Here is a 25169-nt window from a genome sequence, read left to right on the forward strand (position 1 = left end):
CAATGTAAGGCAGTTTTCTTTTTCATTTTGGACCATATAATGGAGTTTTAAATGCATAAATTGAAGCTTACTTCTAGATTTATTATTAAAACATTTTCACTGGTAGCTAAAGCTGTTAGCTATATACCAAACTACAAGTTTCCACAGTATTTACAGTTTTTCATCCAGATTAAAAGCTCTTCTATTTAATGCAATTAATTTCCCCTCTAATGATGTAGTTTGTTATAGTATTGTGCATGCTTACATTCAAAACAATGGGTTGACATACTACATCTGTAATTACTCCCATGCTACCAGAAAACCAGTGAATTAAATTTATTTAGTGTTAAATGGATATGGAATGTTATACAGTACATGTAAAGACAGTTCAAGATGAGTAAAGCAGAACTAATTGCACAAGAGATTAAAGGTTCACCTCAATAATCAGTATTATCAAATCATTACAGCTTCCATCTTCAGAGTGCAAGGTATGTCATGCAAAAAAACAGCTCAAAAAAATCCCCAAACAGACAAAACCAACATTGTGGTACCAATTAAAATGCTATCATACCACAATATTTTACAAGACATTAAGTGATCATTCAGAGAGAACGAAGCATTTTAGCAATAACAAAATGTTTTAAACATACTTAACAGATTTTGCATGAACACCAATTCCAGCATTACTATACCTAAGGAACAGGCAACATGCTGGGATAAAGTACTTAAAAATCAAAGCCTTTTTTATTCATAGCCAATATTACTTTCTGCAAGAGTTATGCAATCTTATTATTCAGATTCCCCACATAGCTGGGTAAGGGTCAATACATTTTTACATAGAGCATAATCACATAACCACCACATCAGCAAGACGATTTCATTATCTTGACCAGTTACTACATTTAAAACCATGGTATGATAACATGCCCTGCAAACAAATTGTCTTCTGGGACAGTGTCCTGTATGTAGAAATATAAAGCAACTAAAATATACGCCTAACCACTTTAACCCCAAATGAACTATAATTTGTATTTACATATTTTTGAAATATGTAGGTAAAAACTGCAGATGGAAGAGAAGCAGAATACACAAGAGAGCTACGATAGGGCTGAATGAACTGATCGGTGCATTCAGTAACCCCGACTGAGACTTGAACAGTGGGTTGTACCTTTTGTACTCTTCCTCCACCCAAAATGGTCTTATCAGGGCTACCAAAGGCAGCTGCTGCTGTGGAAGAGCTCCTCGTCCCGCTTACACACTCCTCGCCCAGCTGGCCGAGCACAGGGAGCAGAACCTTACACCCCAACCAGTTCCACTCAGCCAAAAGTGGATAAACAGCAGATAAACACACTTCTACGCACCTGCTTCAACTACAGGTTGAACATTAACATGGAAGAAACACAGGAGATGACAGAATGGTTTTTAACATTTCCACCTCACAATACTCAGATCCTGAGGGCACCAACAGGTAGATTAATTTACCAAAATAAGCATACAAAAAAGGCCAAGTTGTTTGCCCTCATATTAGGAATAAACTGTTTAACTTCCTGGCTTAAATGTAAGCAAGAGGAACTCAAGAAAGACCTCCTTGAGGTTAATTTTCCAACTACATTCCAAGAAAATAATTTACTAAAACTGTAACTTGCAAGGTCTACTAGCCTTGAAGTAAGGATACAGGTTAACTATACCTATAGTTAAATAAAAAACTTCAAAAGACATTTTACAGAAATAAAATATGCAACTCTAGGAAGTAGGTGGAAAAACACTTTAGTATTCAGCTGGAATATTCTATTTTCATAACCTATTACTCTCAGGAATGTATATTTCATAAATAAAAATACAGAACAAAAATTTGCGTATTCAATGTAAAGTTGAATATTTCTAAACCTCTTCAGATAAAATTTGCTTTCTCCCTCACAAATAAGTGATAAACCCTGAAAAAAATTGGCTTTTCAAATCTATCGTGCATGAGAAAACACAGATGAACAAACCAACATCTGGAAAAAACATTTTGTACAAGGTTGCAGTTCTAAAACACTTATATTACAAAGCAATGTAAATAAATACCGGGCTAGTACAAAAGCTCTTATTTACAGTTTTACAAATGAAAATGTTTTCAGTGTAAATGCAGTGTTTTAAAGAACACAATATTAGTAAAATGAGTTCCTGTATAGAGCATTACAATTTCTGCTAAATTTCAATGCAGTATTGTATAAAATTATTGTTTCAAGTTAATTTTCTGTTTATAATTTAGTACAGCCAAACCCCAGTTTATGCCTGGAATGGTATCTGTTAAAGTGCTGAAGAAGAGGACATGTCTGAAATTTTAGAAAAACATACTGTACATTATTAAAGCTGTATCAAGTAAAAAATGGTGTATTTTGTTCACATTTGCTACCACACCACCTGTGGATGAAAGTTTTTCAACAACTCATTGTCATTAACAGGATGGTAGCCATTGGTATCTTTGCATCCCAAGTCTGATGGTTTCCCACAAGTAATTTGTCTTAAGCTTCAGTGGTGGCTTCAGGTTTCATAATCTGGTAAGTAATCAAGTATTCTGGATAAGCCTGAAAGAGTGACACACATTCTTTATTATGATTTAATTTTCTGGATAAATTGAGAATGTTTGCTAGAGAGGAGAAAAAAGTATTTATGCCAAATAAAAAAAAGGCAAAACGTCAAAAGGTAAAATGCCTGGAGCATTCAGGAAACACAGATCCTTTCACCTGCAACTACAGCTGGAGTTTGTTTTAAGACAAAAGCAAGTCCTAGCACCTCGAAAGTAAGAAAAAAAACCCCAACACGTTACATGCCTTTAAAAAAAAAAGTCTGAAAAATCAAACCAAAAAGCTATTTACCTGCTCCCCTCTGTAAATTACATATTCTGCCAATGCCAATCCATTTACACTGGGTCGCCCAGTAACTGAGTGATGTCCTGGGGGAGAATGAGCCATTTTCATAGCACTGAACTGCAGGAAAGACTTGCCCAGTGTTACACGACAAAACAGCAATTGCCTGTGTTAAAAGGGAAAAAGGACCATGAATACAAAATGCTTGTGAAGCTCCAGAAAGACTGTCTTCATAATTTGAAACTTTTACTTGAGGAGAACAGTGGAACTTTAAAGCCACTTTAGTCACTCCTTGTAGTTCACAAAACTCTGAAGTTCTGTTTTGAAGGACAAAAGTTACGCTCCCTTTGGAAAAGCTCGTTAGCCCGAGGAAAGGGTTGGTAATAACATCAAAAAAATATTTATCTTAATTACTGGAAACAGCATGCTTAACAATGTACTCAAGGACTGTCACTACCTTTTTGTGGTTTTTTATTTGTTTGGTTTTTAAAAACAGTTTTCTGAGGGTGCCCCCCCCATCACTCATACTAACAACGTAATTCACTTGTGTTCCAACACTAGACTTGTATCTAACAGCCAAATCAACATCAAGGCCAAGTGCAAACTCTAGGTCAACACAAAATACCTCATATTAGCATGTCAGTATGTTATGTTGTTTTTGTTATAAAAAGACAGAACAAGGGTACTTATTTCTTTACATATGTACTACTGCAAGGGCAATGGAATCTCAGCATTTTTGTAGACCAATGTAACGTACCATTTTGCTTAGCCAAAACTTTTGCATTTCTAACTCTTCACACAAGACATTGAAAAAACTTATTCAAAACTTTAGAAAGCATGAAAAGACTCTGACATCCTCTGTAACTCTAGAAGATTATTCTCTTTATTTGAGAGTGCTAGAAAAGAGTGAGCAATATGAAAAGGGGCAGAGACTCAAGGAAGGAAACTGGAAGAACGACCTTATCCCTGCAATGCCAATGCAAAACAGTAGGCACACAAACACACAAAATATTCTCCTGGTTGAAGTGATGGCCACTACCACAATTAACTCCATGCAGTACTTTATTCTGAACTGATGGTGTCAATAAGATATAACAGGTGTTCTGCAGAAAAGTGGATTTAAGAACTCAATTAGTGGTAGAGAGTCCACAAATCCACATCTGTATTTTAGCGTGTGAAGCAGCAGTGACACGGAGGCTGACTGTTACAAAGTACATCCTCCTCAAAGAAACACATCTGAGTATCACTGAATTTCTCCTTTTTCTGTAACAGGCAATGGACTAAACCCTCATATTGCTGCATCTTTCACACAAGCATCTAGCAGATCCTCTTCACTCTCTGGCTACCTAAGTCTGATTTTTACAGTAAGTTAATGGCAAATGTTTGGTTAAAGGTTCTTTAAGACTTAAATATCAACGTTTTCTGAAAGTCTCTATTAGGCCCAGCTTATAGAGTGCTGAGAAGGTTTGATTACCAAGCAAATCTTTCTTCAGAGAGAGACTCTGCTGACTTGATGGTCTATAACACAATATACAAAGGCATTCTTTTGAATGACTTACCTGTGGCAAACATAGCAAGATCTATCTTTGTGAATCGGACATCCAGTGCCACCTCCAATTCCATACACATATTGATTACTTTTGGAAGAATTTTCAGCAAAATAAATCCCAGCTCCAAACATGCCGCCTATATAGGCATGTCTCTCATCAAAGCCTTTGTGAATGATTGCATTTACAAATGGGGAGCCTAAGAGAAAGGAAGTAAAATATTGAAGATACAGTATACAGATTTTTGTACATGTCACAATTCAATCATCCATTCTGAACTTTTTTTGGTACCATTTTTCTACACATACAAGGAAATCAATCTCCAGAAATTCTGACCTCAGATTTATGCAGCCGATTTGCTACAGGTATAATACAAATGACAGTAGGTGATAAGTGTACATTTTTAAGAAAGACGTACAAAGAATAATATCTGAGACAACTCTTGCTGCAGAGAAGGCTCTATGAATCTGCACTCCCTTTGGTAGAGCTTCATTCTAACCGAGATTCACTGAATGCATTGCTACACAAATCCCGTCTTCTTCCTAACACTAAGTAGATTGCATTTAAAAAGCAATAAACATAAACCAATATTTATTTACTTGCAATTGTCATAAAATTTAGTGTTAAAGAATAATCCGTTCAAAATGGTTGGATTCTGCATCTCAAGACACCTGATACTCATTAATTTTCACAAAAAGTGCAGGTTTTTTAGTAAGGATTTTTATAACAGTATATATAAATATGAAAGCACCTTTAGAGAAAAGCTGTTCTAAGAGAACATGGCATTTCAGAGTTATGTTGGGAATTACAGTGAAAATAATCCAAAGCCTTATCCTCCAGCCTAAAGATGATAAAACCGTATATGGAGCAGAACAACATTCCAGATGAGAATGAGAAAAACCTAAGACAATTGCTTGTCATCTTCTGCAAGTGGCGTATGTGGTTAGACATATGTTAATGCTTAAAAAAACCTATATAAACTAAAGACTTACACACACACAAAAAAAAAGAGAGAGAACACTCATAAGGCATTAATTACTTTGTTCCAGGGATAATTTTGTTATTATCTAACTAATTTAAAAGACTTTCCTTTAAAGACAGGTCATTCCATTAAGAGGCTGTTTCTTCTTACAGGGGTACGGACCACAGTGAAAAGACAGGATTTAGGTATCTACAAGTTTGAAGTTTGGGCAAGCAGTTAATTATTGTGTTATCGCTGCTTCCAACAGTAACATATTACGTTGGGAACTATGTAGCTTTCATTGTAAGGATGTACTGTGAACTTGCTTAATTTGCTCATCAGGACAAGCTACGTATTTGTGCAATGGGAGAGCTTTCAAGTGGCTTTAATTTGCTAATTATAAGCTATCTTTTCTGGAATGATGAACGAGAACTAACTTACCAAATTATAAAAACAAGAAAACAAAAAAATCCCACCCCAAGCCCCAAAACAACCCATAGCAGAATAAAGTTTGACCCTTAATCATTTTGGTCATACAGCCGATAAAACAGAATTAGTAACTTAACCAGGGAGGCGGCACACCCCTTAAATTTCCATTCATAATCACTAAAATGTTTTTACGTAGAACTTTGAAGTCTCCGTTAGGGAGAGACAAGGAGATGCAAATTTCAGAAGAAAGATGCAGTGCGTTATATGTCCCCATTGTGACATATACAAACACTTGTTTATATAAAACTAATGCAAAATCTAGAACCTATTTCCTTTGAGAAAATTTACTTTGTTTGAGCCAGTAGAAACCCTCCAATAAAGAGTGTTGATGGTGAAATGAGTTCATAAGGTGCATTTCAATATCTCACCATGAAACAACATCCTTTCATTAGCATGGTTATGATTCTCTTCAGACACCTCTTTCCTCCTGTGAGTGTATCTTTCCCATAGTTTTTTGTTGCATACTTTCTGAATCTGAAAGAGTCAAAATGTAAGTTCTGCCCTGAAACTGAAAACTTCTGTTTGCTTTGCTTGATAGATATTTAACCTAGAGCAGCTATACCACAGTACACTTACACTGCCACTTAAACAAGAATATTTTCCTTAGAACTCAATGAAACACAAATTCTCTAACTTACCCTGCAGAAGTCGAGTGTTGTAGCAGACTTAAGTAAATCATAATTACATGCTTCATTAAGAATCAATTAATTTTAAACATCTGTTGAGCAATACTTCTTAATTTAAATTTAGTCACAATTCTACTTGAGTATCACTCCAAACATAGCTTGATGTCAAAACACTAGTAAAACGATTATCTAGTAAATTAAGAAGTGTCTTCCACGAAGAATTCTAGAACATTTTAAAAATAAAGTAAATTATGTACTCTCTGCAGAGGTATGCTGGACATTGGCAAAGCCTTATGTGTGTAGATATAGCATATCAATTCTACTGGGGAAACTGTAACATCAGTTCAGAATAAAACTTAGTAGCACTTACTTGCAAATCAAAATCTCTATCATTTTAATCAAAATGACCATTTCTTCAGGGGAAAAAAAAAATATGAATGCAAGCCAAAATTCCACTAAATTATTTAAAGCAAGGTTGTCTACTGTCTGGTGTTTTAAGCTGCTTTGGCGTTAATCAAGCCAAAATAGGTACCCTTACTTCCATGCTTCAAGAGGTTTGCTTTCACTTCTTGCTGTTTTTTTTCCCCTGCCATTCCCTCAACAGAAACCTTCTTTTGTTTCCTATAAAACCTTCTGTATTTTTCTTCAAACATTCTGCAGTTTTTTGTGAGGTCCTTCTATGCCAGTTTCTCATAATATTTCTTAATTACTATTAACCCATAAGCAGTTTTTCCATATAGTCTTATTCTTTGAATTTCCCTGGAAGATGATCTTTTTCTTGTGCATGTCTCAGAACAGCACATCTTGCCACATTATGGAACTCAATAAACAAATGTAGAGCATTTTATGGACATTTTATTGTCAGCCAAAACTCTAAAGGTGTAACCATTGACCACAAAAATGCAACAGCTACCTTTAAGATGTTGTATCTATTGAAGACTCCGCCAGCATGTCCTCCGTCTCTATGCTCTCGGACAGTACTCTGCATCTGAAGATTGGGAATTTTAAGAAGGATCACTTTGTTTCAAGAAGTTTTTAGGCAATGATTGTATGTTAAGTAATGCCAGATTTTGTGGATGTACATGAACAGGTTTAATGATTTTTTAAAAATTTTATCTTAAATATTCCATGGTCTAGTTTTCAAATTGAAAAAGTCTGTCACTAATCTATTCAGAATATTGTTTCTTCAGAATTTTGTCCAGTGTGATTATGACACTTTGGAAGGAAGTGACTTAAAACTGTGTATAACAGACAGGCAATCGGTAGCATAGAATTTGTGTGTTATATCAAAGAGTTTTTCTATACAGTAAAGGTTTTAAAAATACTACAAGCAATAATAACCTAAGTAAAAAAAAAAAATTACAAACATCATGAGCACAGATTATAAGTGATGCAATTGAAGTTGGAAATTTGAAGTATCCTTATGCAAGTTTTTCTTAGGCTTAGCGATGTTTATTGCACTGTTAAATTGTCTATTGATACTTCTTTATCCTCTTAAATAGAAATAACAAAATTACTGAGAGACCACAAAGAAAGGTATACCTCTTCTTCTACTGACTGAAATTCCTTATCTTCAGTGGAAAGATCTATGAGAATAGTTCCGCTTCCAGAAGTATTTAGAGTCAGGTATGGGTTAAGTCCTGTGAATATAACAAAACACAACAGTTTCAGAAACTGCTTAAAGACTGCTGATTTGGAATGATAACCACTGAGAGATTTTTCTTTTTAAAATGGACCATTTTCTCAGAACTCAGTTTACAAGATGAAGAGGTTAGCTGCTAAGGAAGGCAGATATTACCAATTACTTTAATTACCTTCCATCAGCCACATACATTTTTGTGGATGTCAAAGTGCAATCCCTCAAATAATTTCACTAGTTTCAAACAAACTTTTTCAGCATCTCTGTTTATAACCTCTACCCGTACATTACCGTGCATACACTATAAATGCCATCAGAAGCACAGGAGCTCGGTCTAGATGCAGATCAATGGCAATCATTTTCATTGATCTGTGGATACCGATCAATCATTCTCTCAACAAGAATAAGCATTTCAGACACACTAACCCATCTGCCTGTGCTTAGCTCAGTATGTTAATGCACATGACAGGGAAAATGTATGTAAGCAGTTGCTTACGTAAGAGTTCATTTCAACTCTAGGCAGTGAAACAATAAGCAACCTGTCCCTGTGCAGAGTCCATGACTACTGATGGCAACGGCATCATGAACAAGAGAATTGACTTGAAGTGCTAACTCAGTAGGAATATTTTTCCCATTGATCATGCAGAAAGAGCTGACAAAAGAACTAAGATAGTCTGTGAACCTAAAAGGCCTGAGTCTGATATTGAATGCTTAAAGGAAACTTCTCTCTCATTCCAAATATGCCAAAAAAAAAAAAAAATTCGGAATTTTCTGCAGAATCCACTCTCAATTTACATACAGGCTTCAATCACAACTGGCAAGTAATGGCAATGTAATTACTGGACATAAGAATACAAAGACAGTGTGTATCAGGTGTCTTTTTGTCCGTAGCCTTCCCAGACAACTAGCAGGTGACCAGAGTCAGATGCTGGGTGTGTCATAATCTCTCTAGAAAGGAATAATGTGGGGAAAAGGGAAATTACAGATTCATCCACAGTCAGGAGCCTCACATTAGCAGTGTGCAATGGGAATAGAGTGTTCAGGAGCAAGAAACTCTGGCAAGAAAGCACCAAAATAAAACTCTTCCACAAAAGCCCTACTAACAAAATAATGGCTATACTGTGTTCAGGAAGAGATGACAAAATACCAATGCAAACATACTCGAGTGCAAGAGCACAAAGGGCAAGATTTTTAGATCAATTGTCAATTTATCTAAAAATAGTCAATTTATCTAAATTTATCTATCAATTTTTAGATCAATTTGTCAATTAGAAAATTGACAAAACAACCGAATGACAACAATCCTCCCCGCCCCAAAAATACACCCTAGAAAAAAAATTAAGAGCTGTTGAAATATTCAGTTTAAGTACTTACGCCTGTGGTTAATGTTACAAATGAAAAAAGGCCTTTTATAGCAAGACAGCAAGACTCTAGAAAGAACGGGGGTGGGAGTGGTGAAGGATTTAGATGTTTGACATTCTGTCTATATACAGACATATTAAAATGTGTACAAATATACATATGTTCAAGAATATATCAGTCCTACTTGGAAGGCAAACCCAGTATACGATTACTGGTTGTTTAAACTTAGAACTCAAACAGGACATGAGGCTGAAGTGACACCTTAAAAGTTACTTCTATCCAAAATACTCAATGAATCTGTCAAAAACCATCTGAGAATTAAGAGAAAATTATGAAGATTCACTTAAATACTTCATTACTAGGAAAAGGATTATCTTAAGGGTTGGTTAATACTGTTTCAAGGAGAAAAAAAAAAAATTTAGAGCTTGGGATAGTGACTCTCATACTATGGAGTGCAGATTTTAAAATGAGAATTCACAGATGGTATCTCAAGAGGGAAAAAAATCCTACCAATTCTAACTAATATATTCCATTTCAATGAAACACAGCAAAACAATAGTAAGTGATGTTTCAGTGAAACAAGGAGGAAAAAAGGTTTAGGGGTTTTTTTGTCTCTTATGCAGCCATAGTTAAACGAAGCATACCATTCCCAGGATTGCGCTGGTATCAACAGTGCTGAACAAATAAAGAAGCTTTAGCATAAACTTCAATAGAAGTTGAAGATGTTAAACAAAGCAATTATGTTAATTTTGGTTCACTGGAAGCACACCAACTGTATTTTTAAAGAAAAGTATATATAAGAATTTCACCTGGCTTTCTGAGAGAGCAAACACAGTATTCTTTTGTAGAACCCAATGGATCAGTACATAATAGGCCCTAACCCATCAATAGAGAATGTGCTCTGCTCTCCAGAGCGCTCCAATGAAGATAAATACTCCCTACCTCAAAAAGGTTACAATCATTTTGCACTACAACTACACTTTACCTAAGTAAACACAAAACGGTGATCATGAAGGAAAAACTGAAAGGCAAGATTCACAGCAATTCACAGCACAAATAAGAGCACTCACGTTTCAAGTCAGAAGACATTCTTATCATTTGAAGTGCCATTTTCTAGGACAAGTTTTATTATAAATTCTTTTTAATGAGATACAATTTGGAATAATCTAAAGCATTTATAAAAATGCATTCTATAAAAGCAGTGTTAAATAATAATTTGAAACAAGTATATACCTTGCTGTCCAGAAATGAGTCTTTCAACTCCTTTAATGATTTTATGCCTATGGCCATAAGCATTAATTCCAATTTCCTTCAATTCTTTGTGTCCCATTTCAACCAATACGTCCAGTGTTATCTATAATGAAAGCAACATCATTTTTTTGTACAACAGCATAAACAGACTAGAACAGCTGCCAATGACAGTGAAAATATACCTCACAATAGTTGAGAAAAAAAGCAAGTGTGAAAATAACATGAACATTGGAGACTTTAGTGTATTATTCTTGTACTTTACTTTTATTCAGCTGTTTTCTCTAAACTTTTGTCTTTAAATAAATATGCTACAAACTACAATCGTGTAACTTGTATTGCTTGCAAGGATCATGTTTCTGATTGAGAAATACAATTTTTTAGATATATTCAAGCCAATAGAAACAAAACCAGAAACTACTAATCAACACTGACTACTTATTTGCTCCACTATTTATACCACAGAAAGGAAACATGCCTACACTCTCAAACTGATATGGACATTATTGCCCCAGTTTTTTATATATACATATATTTTAATATATATTTTTATTATATATAAATTAAAAAAATCCAGTTACTCTCCTTTCCTTCATTCCACTCACTTTGACATTCACTCATTTTAAATCTGTCTCATTATGTTATTCTAAACAGTCAGTATTTATTTCCTTGCTTTCTAGCCAAGTATCTCAAAATAAATATAGCTACTTACCTGTTCTCTCTCAAATATGTCAATTAGATGTTCGAGGCCAAGGTTCCGCACAAACTGATTTATGCTAAAATCTACACCTGAAACTGGATAAGAACAAAAACTCACAATAAACTTTCATACAGGTACTGTAAAATAAAGTTATTGCGACAGACAGCATGAGATGCGTATAGAAGAGACAGAAATTCCTGCTCTTCTGAAAATGGAGAATAAATATCTATATTACTAACCACTGGCAACTATTACTTAATCTACCCTAGTACTCTAAGATTTCTAGCCCTTGGAAGAGCAGTCTTTTTGCTTCCACGAAATAAGCAACTAACTAGCTACCAGAAATACATGTTCAAACAGAAAATATTTTGAGAACTAAAGTGTTATAGAAGTAACCTTTTCAAGAACAGCCTCTTAGAAACTAGATAAAGTTTGTCGTAAAATACTGCTTGGTATGGAGCCAAATTTCATTTGGCTTCTCTTTTAAAACACAATTCACCATTTTGGTTCTGTACAGAAAAAGAAGGAACATTTTAAAGATTCTGTAAGGGCAAAGTACTAAAACCTTATACTACATGACTTTTAGACTTCTGTTCCTTGTTAATAACATCATAAGGAATAGGGATACTGCATATGTCATAGGAACTGTGGGCACGCGTGGGAAACTTCACACTTGTGTGTTCTTTTTACCATACAGTAGAAAATGTTATTCATTCCTGAGAAAGCCTCACCTTCTTTCTTCTCCAGAACAGCAGCTCCCTCTGCACTGTTTGTGCCAACAACAGAAGGAAGTTCAGAAAAACTACCAGACAAGTTGTCAAGACTACTTGCAGCAGACAGACTGGAAGGACTGGACGGAACAGAAGACAGGGAATCAGCTGTAGAACCTGTCGTCTGAGACACACTGATAACCTGAGGTTTGTAGCAAGTCGGTAAGGCGGAAGGAGGCATTGCTGCTGTCAATAATGCGCTGACATCATCTGCCTAAATAGCAGAAAACAATTTATTAAAACAGAGGAACACTTTTACACAATGTTTATTCCTGGAATGCATTATCATTATTCCAGACTTCTTAACTATACTGCAAAATAAATAAACGCATGTTGGAAAAATATGCATTTTACAATGCAGTTTACAAATGGCCTTTTGTGCCAACAGCATACATGACACTGTAAAATGTTTATATTAAAAACAGTCATAAGATAAAAAGTAAAGACTTCAATATTTCTAAAAAACTTTAGGGACAGTTAAACAGAATTAATTTTCTAGGAAAAACGAACAGCGTAGCATAAATATTGGCAACCAGAATTTATGAAATGAAACAGTTACTCTGTGTGTAGCTTTGAATTGTATTATAATACTTAGTAAAAAAAACACTAAAAAAATTAACAGCCAGATAGTTTCCTAAATTTATGTCGCTGCAAAGTACAAAGTTTGCTTACATTTTATTGCCACAACTTTTGTGTTAGTCAAACTATAAGTACCTAATTAAAAGCATCAAATTAGAAGCATGAATTCCTTTTGTTGGTGTGTCTGCCCCCCCCCTCCCCCCCCATCTTCAAATAAGAAGTCTTGACCAAGAAAATATTTTAAAAAGGTTTATAAAGGCTCTACTGACTTTCCTTACCAGGCACGTATAGACACCAGAGAAACCACAGAATTTTAAATTTTGCAGAAGTTGCTGTATTACTATATTTTTTAAAGGATAGTTTTTAAATGAGCTGTCACAAATGGCAGGTAAGTACAGATTTCCCAAGAAGAGCCCCATCACTTACAGTAACGAGGTCCAATGGCGTTTGTCCTTCTTGGTTTTTCAGAGTAGGATCAGCCCCATGTGCCAGTAACAAGGCACAAAGCTGTGTCCTTCCTTTCTGGGCTGCTTCATGCAGAGGCGTGAAAGCCCATTTATCCGTAGCATTCACACATGCGTTATACTTTATAAGTAAAGCTGCTACATCAACATGCTGGGAAATAAAAACACCTGTTAAATTCCAAGGTGCCACAGTGTATTAAACTAACTCAGAACTATTACTGAAACTTCTCTGTAATCCTCATTCTGAATTTTCTTAGAATACATTTACTTTTTAATTATGATAAAAAAAAGTATTAAAACAAGGTGTTTTCTTCCTCACCTATAACATACCAGTAAAAAGTTAAGATTTCTTCTCTTGTGAAAAAAGGATGGACTACAACAGAATCCCAAATCCAGGGGAATCTGAAGGAAAAAAAGCCTGAATTTGACTGTCCAGTTTGGAAAGTACTCCAACTGTTTTGATTAAAGACTTGATCCAAGCACAAAGATCCAGGAAGTCCACAAAAACAATTAGTGTCTCAAGACCAGCCAAGTAAGTGAAAATGAGATCTTGCTGATAAAATTTGACTGTCACAGGTAAGGAAACACATTTTATGGAACACCTTTCAGGCTGCTGGCTTTCTAAGTGTTCACGTTCAGAAAACTCAATTCTGTAAACTCCAACCATGACTTTACAAATTCAAAAAAGTCTTCACCTATACAATGAGCTGACTACGATCGAATTATTTTTTTTGCGTTTTACAAGTAAGATTACATTACAATTCAATGGCAAAAGCTTTCTAGAGAGTATTGGCTCACAATGCTGTCAATGGAATTTATCGCTTTTATTTATTTATTTATTTAAAAATAAACAAAGCCTCAGAAAGTTTGAGATATTTACCCCATAAGATGCCGCATTATGCAGAGGAATCAAACCTCCTTTATCCTGTGCATTCACATCTGCTCCATGCTGTAACAGGTACTCTGCAACCTCCAAATTGTTGTAACCAGCTGGAAGGTTGCAAAAGGACAGAATAAACAGAACATATTAAAAAAACATCCTCAACAGGTTGTAGAGAAGTAGTAATTCACTTAAATTCCTTGAAAGTTAAGATGTCAATCCCAGTGAAGACAGTGTATTATTATCTGTTAGTGAAGACAGCTTCACCCTGTTTAAGAGTATTTGGTTTTAAAACCTCTGTCAATAAAAGATCCTCTTTGGCTAGAGAGAATAGGAAATTAAAGTCATTAAACAGTTTAGAAGAGGAACGTAAGATTAATATGCATAAAATAGTTTGTTTTGTTTTTTTTTTTTTTTTTTTTAAGAGAGAATATGGAATCCTCTAGCTGAGGCTACACTTTAAACTTGCTTAGACATAGAAAGTTCAGCCATAATAATGAATAACTGATCAAGCCAGTTAATTAAAACACTGACCTGCTAAATGTAGTGGTGTTGAATGCCGTCCTTGCGTATCCCGACAGTTGACATTGTCAGGTGAACACAGCTTTTTTACTCGGGCCAAACAACCTTTCTTCGCAGCATCTAGTAGAGCTGCGTCTCCTCTAAGTAGGTCTTGAATATCAGTATCACCATCTTTAACAAGGTCTAGAGGAGTATTTCCATCTCTGTTTTTCTTTGTAGGGTCAGCTCCATGCTGTGCACATCAAAAACGGTGGTAAGTACATAAGCAGAATAAACACGTTGAATCCTAGGCATCTTATGCCTTACTGAGCAAATACTCTGACACATATCTGAATCCTTCAGAGACAGACTTCCATTTACTGTGTGAGAAAGTTGCTAATAGTATCCCTTTTACTGAAAACATACAGTTAACTACAATCATTTAAGAACCACAAAACACAAATCAATTTCTCAAAGAAGTCCAATCGTATTTCAGGCTGAACAAGAAAGAAAAGAAAATAACCTCTCCCCAGCATATGTAATACCTGCAACAGGAGTTTGCAAATCTCATATTTTCCTTTTGCTGCAGCTTCATGCAAAGGAGTGAATTTCCACAAGTCAGCTACATTGACAACTGCACCATGTTTAACCAGCAGTTCGGCAACTTCATAGTGACCATATGAGCAGGCATTATGTAAAGGGACGAGTCCTCTGGAAACAATTAAAAAAAGAGAAAAATTATCTTTAAAAACTGGGTCTTTTTTCACAAAGTGATATAAACTTAAAACACAGTGCACCTTCAACAAACCAACCATAACAAAAACATTTTTTTCAATAGTCAAATATAGTAGGAATATCTACTGCCAAAGTGGTAAAAATGCAATCAGCAGGGTCACTGAAGAGAAGTCAAAACACACTACCAGAGAAATTCTTGACGCTCTAGTCTGAAGTACTGCAAAATGCTTTTGCAGATACTCTGAACAGCTTCATTCTGATAGAACTTTGCATGAAAATAAAAAAATGAATGTCTGAAGAAAGATGGGATGCTTATCAGCTAGCAATATTCAAGAGCTGACAGATATCAGCAGTTACAATTGCCAAGAAAATATACATTTAAGTATTTACCCCTTGTCTTTTGCATGCACATCAGCTCCATGCTGAAGAAGATACTCGACAACGGATACTCTATTATATCCGGCTGCAAAATGAAGTGGTGTAGACTGACGTCCTTCAATATCTCTGCAGTTCACACTTTGAACTGTACATAGTTTCTGTGAAATCCCCAAAACAAAATATTCATCACTATGTATAGTACTGGCACACTTAATTTAGTCATAAAATGTTGTTATACACATCTAATTTTGAAAAATTATTTTCATTAAAAAGAAAGTTTATTTCTTCATTTATTTTTACAGAAATCCTTTACTTTTCACAGATTGCGTCCCAAGAAAAAAATAATTAAATACTCCCTCCTCCCAAATCCACACCTGTGACTTCTTATTTACGCTTTTTATATAGGACAGACTTCTGGAAGTGGTGAACATTACATTTTGTAATCTGTAATATCTGTGCAATACAAAGGTTTTAGGACAGGGATCACAACTCTAAAGCAGTCAGTGAAGGGTGTTTCATTGCTTGTTTTGAGAAATTATAGTTTGGGATATAATTCCCTCTTATTTTTAGGACAGGTTTAAGCTTACTTTTACAGTATCCACATCTCCAGCCTTTGCAGCCTCCAGCAGCTGTCGATCTGCATCGGAATTACCTAATGGGATACCTTCTGCAAAATAAATTGAGGTTGCATGACAGGTACATGTATGTAGTTGAATGAATTTGCTAAGACAGGAAATAATTTGAGTATTTAAAGGATTTCCCTTGAAAAAAAAAGTTAACCAATTATAGACATGTTTTGCCTTTTCTTACCATCTACAACTGTACCTATTAGCTCTAACAGTGTTTGCAAAGCTGCCTTTAGCAACTTGCTTCCTATGCATTCTGAAGTACTGTGGAACCAACTAAACCTTCTTACTTCAGTTTCAGAATTAGACTACATCAAGAAGCTTACCTATGTGTATAGTGTCCAAACCTTACTCTTGAAAATCCATGTACCCTGTTGCCTCTGCTCATAAATGCAAAGCAGCCATTTTTCCTTTTGAAACTCATTTTCTACTTACAAGATTCCCCTCTTCCTATGTCAGGATTTTTCCAAAATGATTCCAGGTGGCTACACCATGAAATATTCTAAGCATTTCTGACAATCTGTGTAGCTGAATACTAGAGAGTAAAAGATATTCTTAACTACACCTAGAGCAGGCACTCCCCCTGTGGATGTGGTTATGGAATAAGAACTGCACAACCCAGTACTGTCTTTTGTAGAAAGTACTTTTTTTTTTTTGCATGCTTGTGTTCACTATTATTTCTTGATGACACTTGAAATGGCAAGTAGAATGAAGCACCGCATTACTTCAGAAGTGGATCTTGAATAAATCAGTTGTACCTTGTAGTAGCTGTTGCACACTTTCAGTCCCCATTTGTAAGGCTGTAAAGCCCTGCAGAGACACAATGGAAGGATCACACCCAGAACTCAACAGCAACCTGCACGTCTGAAGATGACCACAATGTGCTGCTCTATGAAGAGAGGTCTGGCCAAGATTATCTAATGCATTAACCTAAAAATAACAGACAAGAAATACCACCATCAAAACTTAGTATTAAAGCTGTTTTCATTGCTGACTGGGAGAGTTTCACAAGTATTATTCTTACTTTAATTAAAAGACCGTATTCAGCGTATTTCCAAAGGTCATGACATTTCAAAAGATAAAATTTAAACAAAAGCAGTTCATAAAGTTACAACTACATTTACTGAGGAAGAACAGCCCTCTTTTAGAAGCATGTGAATAATCCAGCATAGACAAAGTTACAGTAATTTTACCATATACAGAAGTAGGCCATTATTTTGCTCATGGCAGCAAAAATCCTTAGTGCCAACATGTAGAACAGCTTGTACCTGCATTGGCTTATTATGGTCTTTCAGATTGAGGACTTTCTATGCGTTTCAGTCAAAGTGTATTTAGCGATTTAAAACTCTGCACCCAAAGGTTACTTGTACTCCCTACTGTTCCTCTGGTTTTGATCATTGCTTTGGAAACTTCACAGCAGCCAGGCTGTAATCAAATTTACATGAGAGAGAGATTCATCTAGTTTTGGAGCATTCAAGCATTATAGAGAGTATCTCCTTTCCACTTTTTCTTTTTGTGGAAATTCAACACTTGTGTATTTGAACTAAACACTGTGTTATCATTTAACATTTTGCCTTCACTGTAATTTTTACTGCACACATCATCACGTAACGTCTACCTGTTTTACCGTTCAGTCTAGCTTCTTGTTGTTTGTATATATCGCCTACTTTTTTTCCCCAAGCATTTCATTACTACTGCTGGACAATGAAGCACCGAATAAGACACTCTACAAGCTTTCAGTTAACAGTGAGAAGAACTGCATCCACACTTCTTATAAAATAGAATCAAAACAATGATGATGCCTCAATGTACAGGGCTGTACTGACGGACTGATGGCCTATGCCTTAAGTGTATAAATCTACAACTTTCCAAAATGAATTATTTTAGAAAAGTCTGTCCACTCGGCTGTCCATTCTCATACTATGAAAACCTATATAGTAAGCAAACCTCAACAAAAAAAAAGTATGGATAGTAACTCATACCTTAGCTTCATGTTTCACAACTACTTCAACAACATCATTATGAGCCTTTTCTGATGCCACATGCAGAGGAGTCAAGAAGCTTTAAAAAAAAAAAAAAAATTCAAAATGTATTTTGCAAAATCGTCTAAACAAACACTTAGGAGTATTCATTTGTAACCACTCACTCTTTTGTTTTTTCATTGATGTTGGCTCCTTTCCTCAGCAGCAATTCACATACTTGTTTTCTCTTAGGATATGGAGATGCAGCAGCACAGTGCTGAGAACATTAAAAATTGTAGCATTAACAACTAGCTAGCAATATACAGGTTTTACTGCTTGCTTATCAGCTGGCAGTTAAGAGCTGGTTGTGTGCAAAGTCAACAGGAAAAAAAAAACCAAACATGTAGAAGCTTATTAATTTGGGAGATTCCACATGGGCTTTTGGATTTACTCTGGTATTTTCCAGAGCTCCTTCTCCAATAAGTGCTGGAAACCTTCAAGCTTTACAAACAAAGCTAACATACGTAGCTTGCTGTTGCTTAAAACTGGACTATTCTACAGAAAAACAGTCATTTAGACAACCTAAATTAAACAGGCAATTTCAATTAGTCTTAACATTAACCTTAAGAACAAAATCTTAATCAATGTCACTTGTTTAACTAGACACTGGATATTCCAGGTTGATCTGAATTACACTGTTAGACACTGAAATTTTTAGTTCTAAACTATTACCTAGTATGTTTAGGTCAGCCACAATATACGCAAAATAATTAATAAATCCTGAGATATTACCAATGCTGTCTCATGTGTTTGAGGATGCTTGAAGTTCACTGTCTCCAAAGAAAGATGTTTCTTTATACGAGCTACATCTGATTCTCTTGCAGCCTGTAGCAGTGAGTGACCTTTGAATTCATCTTTAAAAAGAAATAAATACATACCAGAAGGTTACACTCCTTAACTCAAGAAGGATCAAGAGGATTGTTTCTTTCAGTTAGATAAAAATATTCATTTTATTCAGCAGACCACGGTGCAGACATTTTCAACTCAGAGTTGAGCTTTTACATCACTTGACAGAACTTGTTAGCTAAGTCAAAACACTACAGGAATGCGCTTTGTTTCTAAACCAAAGCCAGAGACATCCAAACTGGCTGAACAAGATCTATTTCACTCACCACATTCTAGGTTCCACTCTTTGCATATGTACCAATTCAAGAATATATAAATCTCTACTTTTGATCTGTCTTTGGAAAACCATTTCTAGATGCTAACATGAAGTCCAATGTAGTATTTACTGATAATTTTTGTACGCATCCCAGAAAGTTATTGTTTGAGCACTCAAGGACAGAATTGGAGGGCATTCTTTTCAACTCCTTAAGTTTGCTGGACAAAAATCAATGCCTTTCATCAATTTCTTTGAACTTTCAGCAACTGTGGCATACTCAAACATATTCAGCATTCTAAACAATTATGTTTTTTCTTTTCTTCAAACAAAATAAAGTGGAATAAAAATGAGTATTTCAACAGTCTTGATGCAATGACAGCAGCAAGTATGGAAAATGAAAGCGTACTGGCAAGGTTGCGAGGGAAAGTGTGTATTCAGGGAAGAAAAGCTACAAAACCCATCACAACCTCATGACTAAAAAACTGACAAAATTATTTTAAATGCCTACATTCAGAAAATCTAGTAATCTCAAATTATAAACAGTGAAATGTACTGTCCAACATTGCACAATTGCTTAGAAAGTGTAAGCATTTTCCAAATCTGATTTCTTGCAGGTCACTGTCTAGGGAACCTAAGTACACATTACAATCTATAACTGTAGAACTGATCTCACTTTATACTCACATGCTAATCGTTCTTTTAATTGGGGTGTTGGAGCCAAATCAATGGTGCTTTTGTTGTGACAGTTCAACAGCGTTGGGTCAGCACCATAACTTAACAAAAGAGAACATACTTCCACTCTGTTCTTAGAAGCCGCTTCATGGAGAGGGGTGAATTGCCACAGATCCATTGCATTCACACACGCTCCATGCTTGAAAGGGAAAGGGGTGAAAAAGATGCAATATCAAAACCAGATCATTAGAAAAGACTTTTGTCATTAGTTTCAATGCAGTAGACTGTTAAAATAAAAATCAATGCTTGTATGCAAACTGTATCCAAGACATTCTCCATTCATTCATTTTCAGTATAACACAACATTTCAGCACATTGCAGTTTTTAATCCTCTAGTGTCTCACAGGTACATTCAAAGAAGCCGAAGGCAGGCTAGTCTCTTCAGGTCTTCTCCAGCATCTCTAAAAGGAAAGTAGCTCTGCTACAGGTCAAATTGGAGAAAGAGCCTAATTCATATACTGCAAATCACCTTTGAACAAGCTCCTGTTTCTTGTTGCTCTACAAAAAGTCTAGAGTGAACAGTTGCACTAAGATAAATACATGTTCTGTGAATACACCCCAAGATATGAATTCACAGATATCTAGGAGGAGATAGGCACTCAAAGTTGACTTCAATTCAAAACATTTAAGTACAAGGTTCTGCAAGTAATAGTCTTGGATGATTAATATCTGTGTAATTCTTCCCCAGTAACATTCCGTATGCACTATGAGTTCTGTCTGTAAGCAAGTCTGATAGGACATGCTCTTTCCCATTGCTCCTGTTAAAGCTGTAGTGCTTTGCAAAAAATAATTCAAGATTCACTGGAGCAGAAATCCAATAGGGAATACAACTCTAGCTTAACAGTTAAGGCATGCAGTAGTGTCTATGCAAGAGGGGTTTCTCTAGTACCACAACTGTAAATATTCATTTTACAATTGGCCTCTGAATTAAAAAAAAAAAATCTTGACTATTTATACTTAGTACAATATATGCTTGTTTCAATAATGTTTTACTGAATTTTTGCTAAACAAATAGAAAGACACATGGAATTAGTGGGGACAGAGACATACAGGATAAAACAACAATAGCTATTCCCTGAGCATCCAAACATCTAGAGTTACCTAACAGAACACTCCCAGCTGTTATAATGATCGTGATTTGCTGTAGCAGCTGAGAATGGGCACAGTTCAAAAGCCCCTTGGTGGACAACACTCACAGATTTTTGCAGGCCACATCTTTGAGCCACTAGTTTAATGCGCATCATACTTTATCTTCAGGATTAACATAATCCAGATAAGTCACTTCAGTTCTGAGAGTTCACTTACGTTAGGAAAATTGACACATTTTTCTTTCTTTGGGATGAAGGCTACAATTCAGGAGCAGAATTGATGTTGTAAAGTTCGTTCCCTCAAGAGACTGATTACTCTTTAAAACACTTACAATCTTTACCAGTATTCTTTTCAAAAACCTCTTAATACTGTCTTCTGAAATATTTTTCTATTGTCAAACTCACAATATTGCTCAGTTTTTGGTGGTTGGGTTTTTTTTGGGGGGGGGGGGGGGATGGACAGTGGGAAGGTTGAGATGAAAAGTACTTACTTGGTGGTACAAAAACATTCAATTTTGGAGCAAAGAGTTAAAAACAGAAAGCACATTTGTAAGGAAAAAGCTTCCTTGCAAGCAGAAGATTCTGTAGCTCCAGCTTAATAATCACTAACATGTAGAGCAAAAGCAATCTATCATTCTTTAAGTTTTGTAAATCTATGTACAAAATAAAAAAAAAATATGCAACTTGCATTAGTCTATTATAAATTGTTCTTACTTAATAATATGCAATTTAATCTCTTTGAAGACCAACCTTTACTAGAAGCTCTGTTACTTCATAATGACCATAGGAACAGGCATTGTGAAGTGGCACCAAATCTCTATATAGGAGAGAAAGGGGGAGAATGATTATCTTAGTATGTGTATTTCAATTCCAAATGCATCTATAACATTGCAAATGGTACTATGTTGCACCTTGAACATTTTACAAAAATAATATCAGAGATGTTCAATGAAGTTGAGGGGAAATAAGAAGCTGGAGAAGAACCCAGAAAATCCCGTCAGCATTCTTCAGGACAATAAATGTTTAAAATAATCAGAAGATGAGAAATTAATTGCACCGTCTTACTGCAAATGAAACGGTTCTGCTCAGACTCGGAATCCTAAGCAGGAAGAACTATCTGCAGGGGATTTTCCAGAGTGACAGTAATTCTTTCCTTTTTCACAAGAACATTGCTGTAAGATTATCTTCTCCCTTGGAAACTAAAGAAGGCTTACTAGCTAATGTTTAAGTAACTGTACAATATTCTACAGTTACAGCAGAGCTACGGAGGTTTTAAAGCCAGCTTCATACTCTCTCAAACCCAGTGGTCTCAGGAGAAAGTGAGAAATTGCCCAAAGTAATTCTTTCACTGTGGGCTAGTAAGTGAGAAATGACAAATGTGAATTCCAGCCCCAAGGGGACAATTAAAGCTGTCTATCAGGCAGCTATTTATGTAGCTGTGAAGTGATCCCAGGAAAAAGGAGGAATAGGAGTTTACTTTCCACAATCTTTAATGTACATAAATATGCGTTTTAAAAATGGGTTTTTCATTATATTTTATGTAACTAAATAAGCTTAGCATGTCTATATTTCACTACATTTCCTGACATAACAACCAAATGCTTGAAAAAGTAGTCCAAATAAAACCTCTGGGAAACAGATCTTCAATTTTTATCACATTCTTTGCAAAAAGAAGTGCAGAAACTTAAAAGCAGAAAGAAAGTTAAGATGGATTCAATCATCGAAATATTCGCTGACTTCACAGTCGTGTATGAACGTATTTTATTAAACAAGAGATAATAATTTGGCTAGTGCTACCTAAAAGGCAGCATGTTCTATGGTAGCTCAATCTGGGTTCTACTGATTCACAAGTCTTAAGCCTGTACACTTTGCATTTCTGTCATAACAGAAAGGCTACAGATGGCATAATGGTCTCAAGTTAGAAGTTCTTAATGGTTAAAACAGTATTACTATTCTTTACTTTGTCTCAATTTTTAACAAATGTTATTTATTGTGAACAAAGCAAAAATGAACCTACCCTTTATCCTTAGCATGTACGTCAGCCCCATGCTGCAGTAAGAGCTGTACTATTTTTACACGGTTATACCCAGCTGCTAAATGTAAAGGAGTAGACTGAAATGACAGAATGTAGAAGTAATCAGTAACACAAAACCAAGGGCTGATTTTTTTTTTTCCAAAACTTGTTAACAATACTAATTACTGAAGTCCTTAAAATACTTGCAACATCAAAAAAACCAGAGTGCTCAAATCGTACATTTGATAACTACGTTCATTGTTTACTGACTACTCTCGCAGTTGTCACAAACACAAATCCTGAATTTACTCCATCACTAATACATTCTGGCAACGAAGGCCCTCTTAACGGATTTTTGAGTCCTGGAGTCCATTTTTGTCTTTTAGCCTACCATAACTATACTTTGCTGGGACAAACTATGTCCCTTGTGAAAGGGGAAATATGATGGCCGTTAGAAACAATGACTGTTAAATTATAAAGGTCTCCCTGCCAATCAATAGATTAAGTTTAGAAATTATCAACAGAGATTGCTATTCCCATCTGTGAGTGCAGTAAGTTAGTGGGGTGTGGGTGAAACTTAATCTTCTAAATTCTCACCCTCCACAGAGCAGTCGGATAACTGCTCTGTGATCTTTTCTAGCAAACTCACTCAAGCATATCCATCAGCAGCACCAAGGGCAGAGCTAGGAATCAGTGAAGAGAAATCTTACCCTCTTCATTTACAAACCCATCAACTGAACTGGGTTTGTACAGTTCCTAGAGGATGAGTCTCATAACCAGAAGGTGAGAAAATAGAGATGCATAGGTGTTTTGGAGATCCCAATATCTTACCACAAAGCCTTAAACAGGGAAACTAATTTGAACAAAACTGAAGTCAATGAGTACAGATACTTAATGAGAACATCAAGGATGCCAAAAATTGATACTCAGTAATCTGAACCTTCAGTAGGCTAGGGGCTGAACCCAGGAGGCTATCAGGATTTTTTTAGAATGGAGATTTTGAATATTTTTCACGTAGTTCTTTACCAATAACTTATAGTGATGAATAGCTTGTTCCTGAAACAGCAGCGCTAACTTGCCTAGGGTGTATGGCAAATAAGGGGTCTGTGTATATCTCTTCATGATAACGACAACAATCTATGAAAAGACCTTCCTTCTTTATCACTGCAGATAGTTCAAATTGAAAAGGTGTTTGCTTATTGCTCCTAGATGAAAATACCTACATAGTCTTTTTAAAGTTAAAAACCAAAAAAACCCAGCTAGCTGCTAGAGAAGTACAATCTTATTTCCCCACATATATTAAAGAAAATAGATTCTATGTTAACATTCGTAAAATCTAGTCAAACAATAACTGTGAAACATGGAAGAGTGAACTAATTTTAAAACAGGTTTTAAACAAAAATACCTTTCTGCCGTCACTTGCATGACAGTTAACATTTAATGGTGTAAGAAGAGACATCATCTTTTCTTCATTTCCACTCCTGAAAAACAAGATGGGCAAAATTCTTTTCATTCCAGTTTTTAGTAGCTTATTATGATTTTATGTTTTTCCTTGCTATAATGTTCAGCAGATCTGTCCTGAAGTAATTAATTCACTTCTGTATTGTCAGCATTAAAGGGAAAGCAAAAATGCATTTATATAATTACTTTTGTCGCTTCATTCACAGAGAACAGCCAAAGCTTAGCATCTAGATGGAATGCCAGCTCAAAAGCCAGTATCTACATATTCATTACACACAAACCACCAGACAATTCTGAAAATATAATTAAATACTAGATATTTTCCAAACATGCATACCTGGCACTTTCTAAGAGTTCATCTTTCTTGTATTCACCTGGAAGACAAAAGGGAGTCTTTTAGTTGTTAAATAAATAT

At 35.5% G+C, this 25169-nt stretch overlaps 1 protein-coding gene across 1 annotated transcript in view; it reads right to left on the bottom strand.

The window, feature by feature from the left end:
* Nucleotides 1-301: 301 nt before the first annotated feature.
* Nucleotides 302-25169, bottom strand: part of TNKS2 (tankyrase 2) — a 32923-nt gene continuing 8055 nt past the window's right edge. The window contains exons 4-27 of the mRNA XM_075504847.1: nt 25092-25128; nt 24699-24774; nt 23297-23391; nt 22030-22096; nt 20144-20330; nt 19090-19211; nt 18483-18574; nt 18319-18397; nt 17095-17266; nt 16298-16377; nt 15723-15868; nt 15143-15308; nt 14631-14850; nt 14097-14206; nt 13179-13367; nt 12135-12387; nt 11416-11498; nt 10689-10809; nt 7997-8094; nt 7368-7442; nt 6197-6302; nt 4391-4577; nt 2841-2997; nt 302-2549 (exon numbers count right to left, since the gene is read on the bottom strand). Coding sequence (XP_075360962.1) covers nt 2487-2549; nt 2841-2997; nt 4391-4577; nt 6197-6302; nt 7368-7442; nt 7997-8094; nt 10689-10809; nt 11416-11498; nt 12135-12387; nt 13179-13367; nt 14097-14206; nt 14631-14850; nt 15143-15308; nt 15723-15868; nt 16298-16377; nt 17095-17266; nt 18319-18397; nt 18483-18574; nt 19090-19211; nt 20144-20330; nt 22030-22096; nt 23297-23391; nt 24699-24774; nt 25092-25128 — 2981 coding nt within the window. The 3' untranslated portion in view covers nt 302-2486. The remainder of the gene's footprint in view (nt 2550-2840; nt 2998-4390; nt 4578-6196; nt 6303-7367; nt 7443-7996; nt 8095-10688; nt 10810-11415; nt 11499-12134; nt 12388-13178; nt 13368-14096; nt 14207-14630; nt 14851-15142; nt 15309-15722; nt 15869-16297; nt 16378-17094; nt 17267-18318; nt 18398-18482; nt 18575-19089; nt 19212-20143; nt 20331-22029; nt 22097-23296; nt 23392-24698; nt 24775-25091; nt 25129-25169) is intronic.

This window comes from Mycteria americana, chromosome 6 (genome assembly GCF_035582795.1).
Source record: "Mycteria americana isolate JAX WOST 10 ecotype Jacksonville Zoo and Gardens chromosome 6, USCA_MyAme_1.0, whole genome shotgun sequence".
Lineage (NCBI taxonomy): Eukaryota > Metazoa > Chordata > Aves > Ciconiiformes > Ciconiidae > Mycteria > Mycteria americana.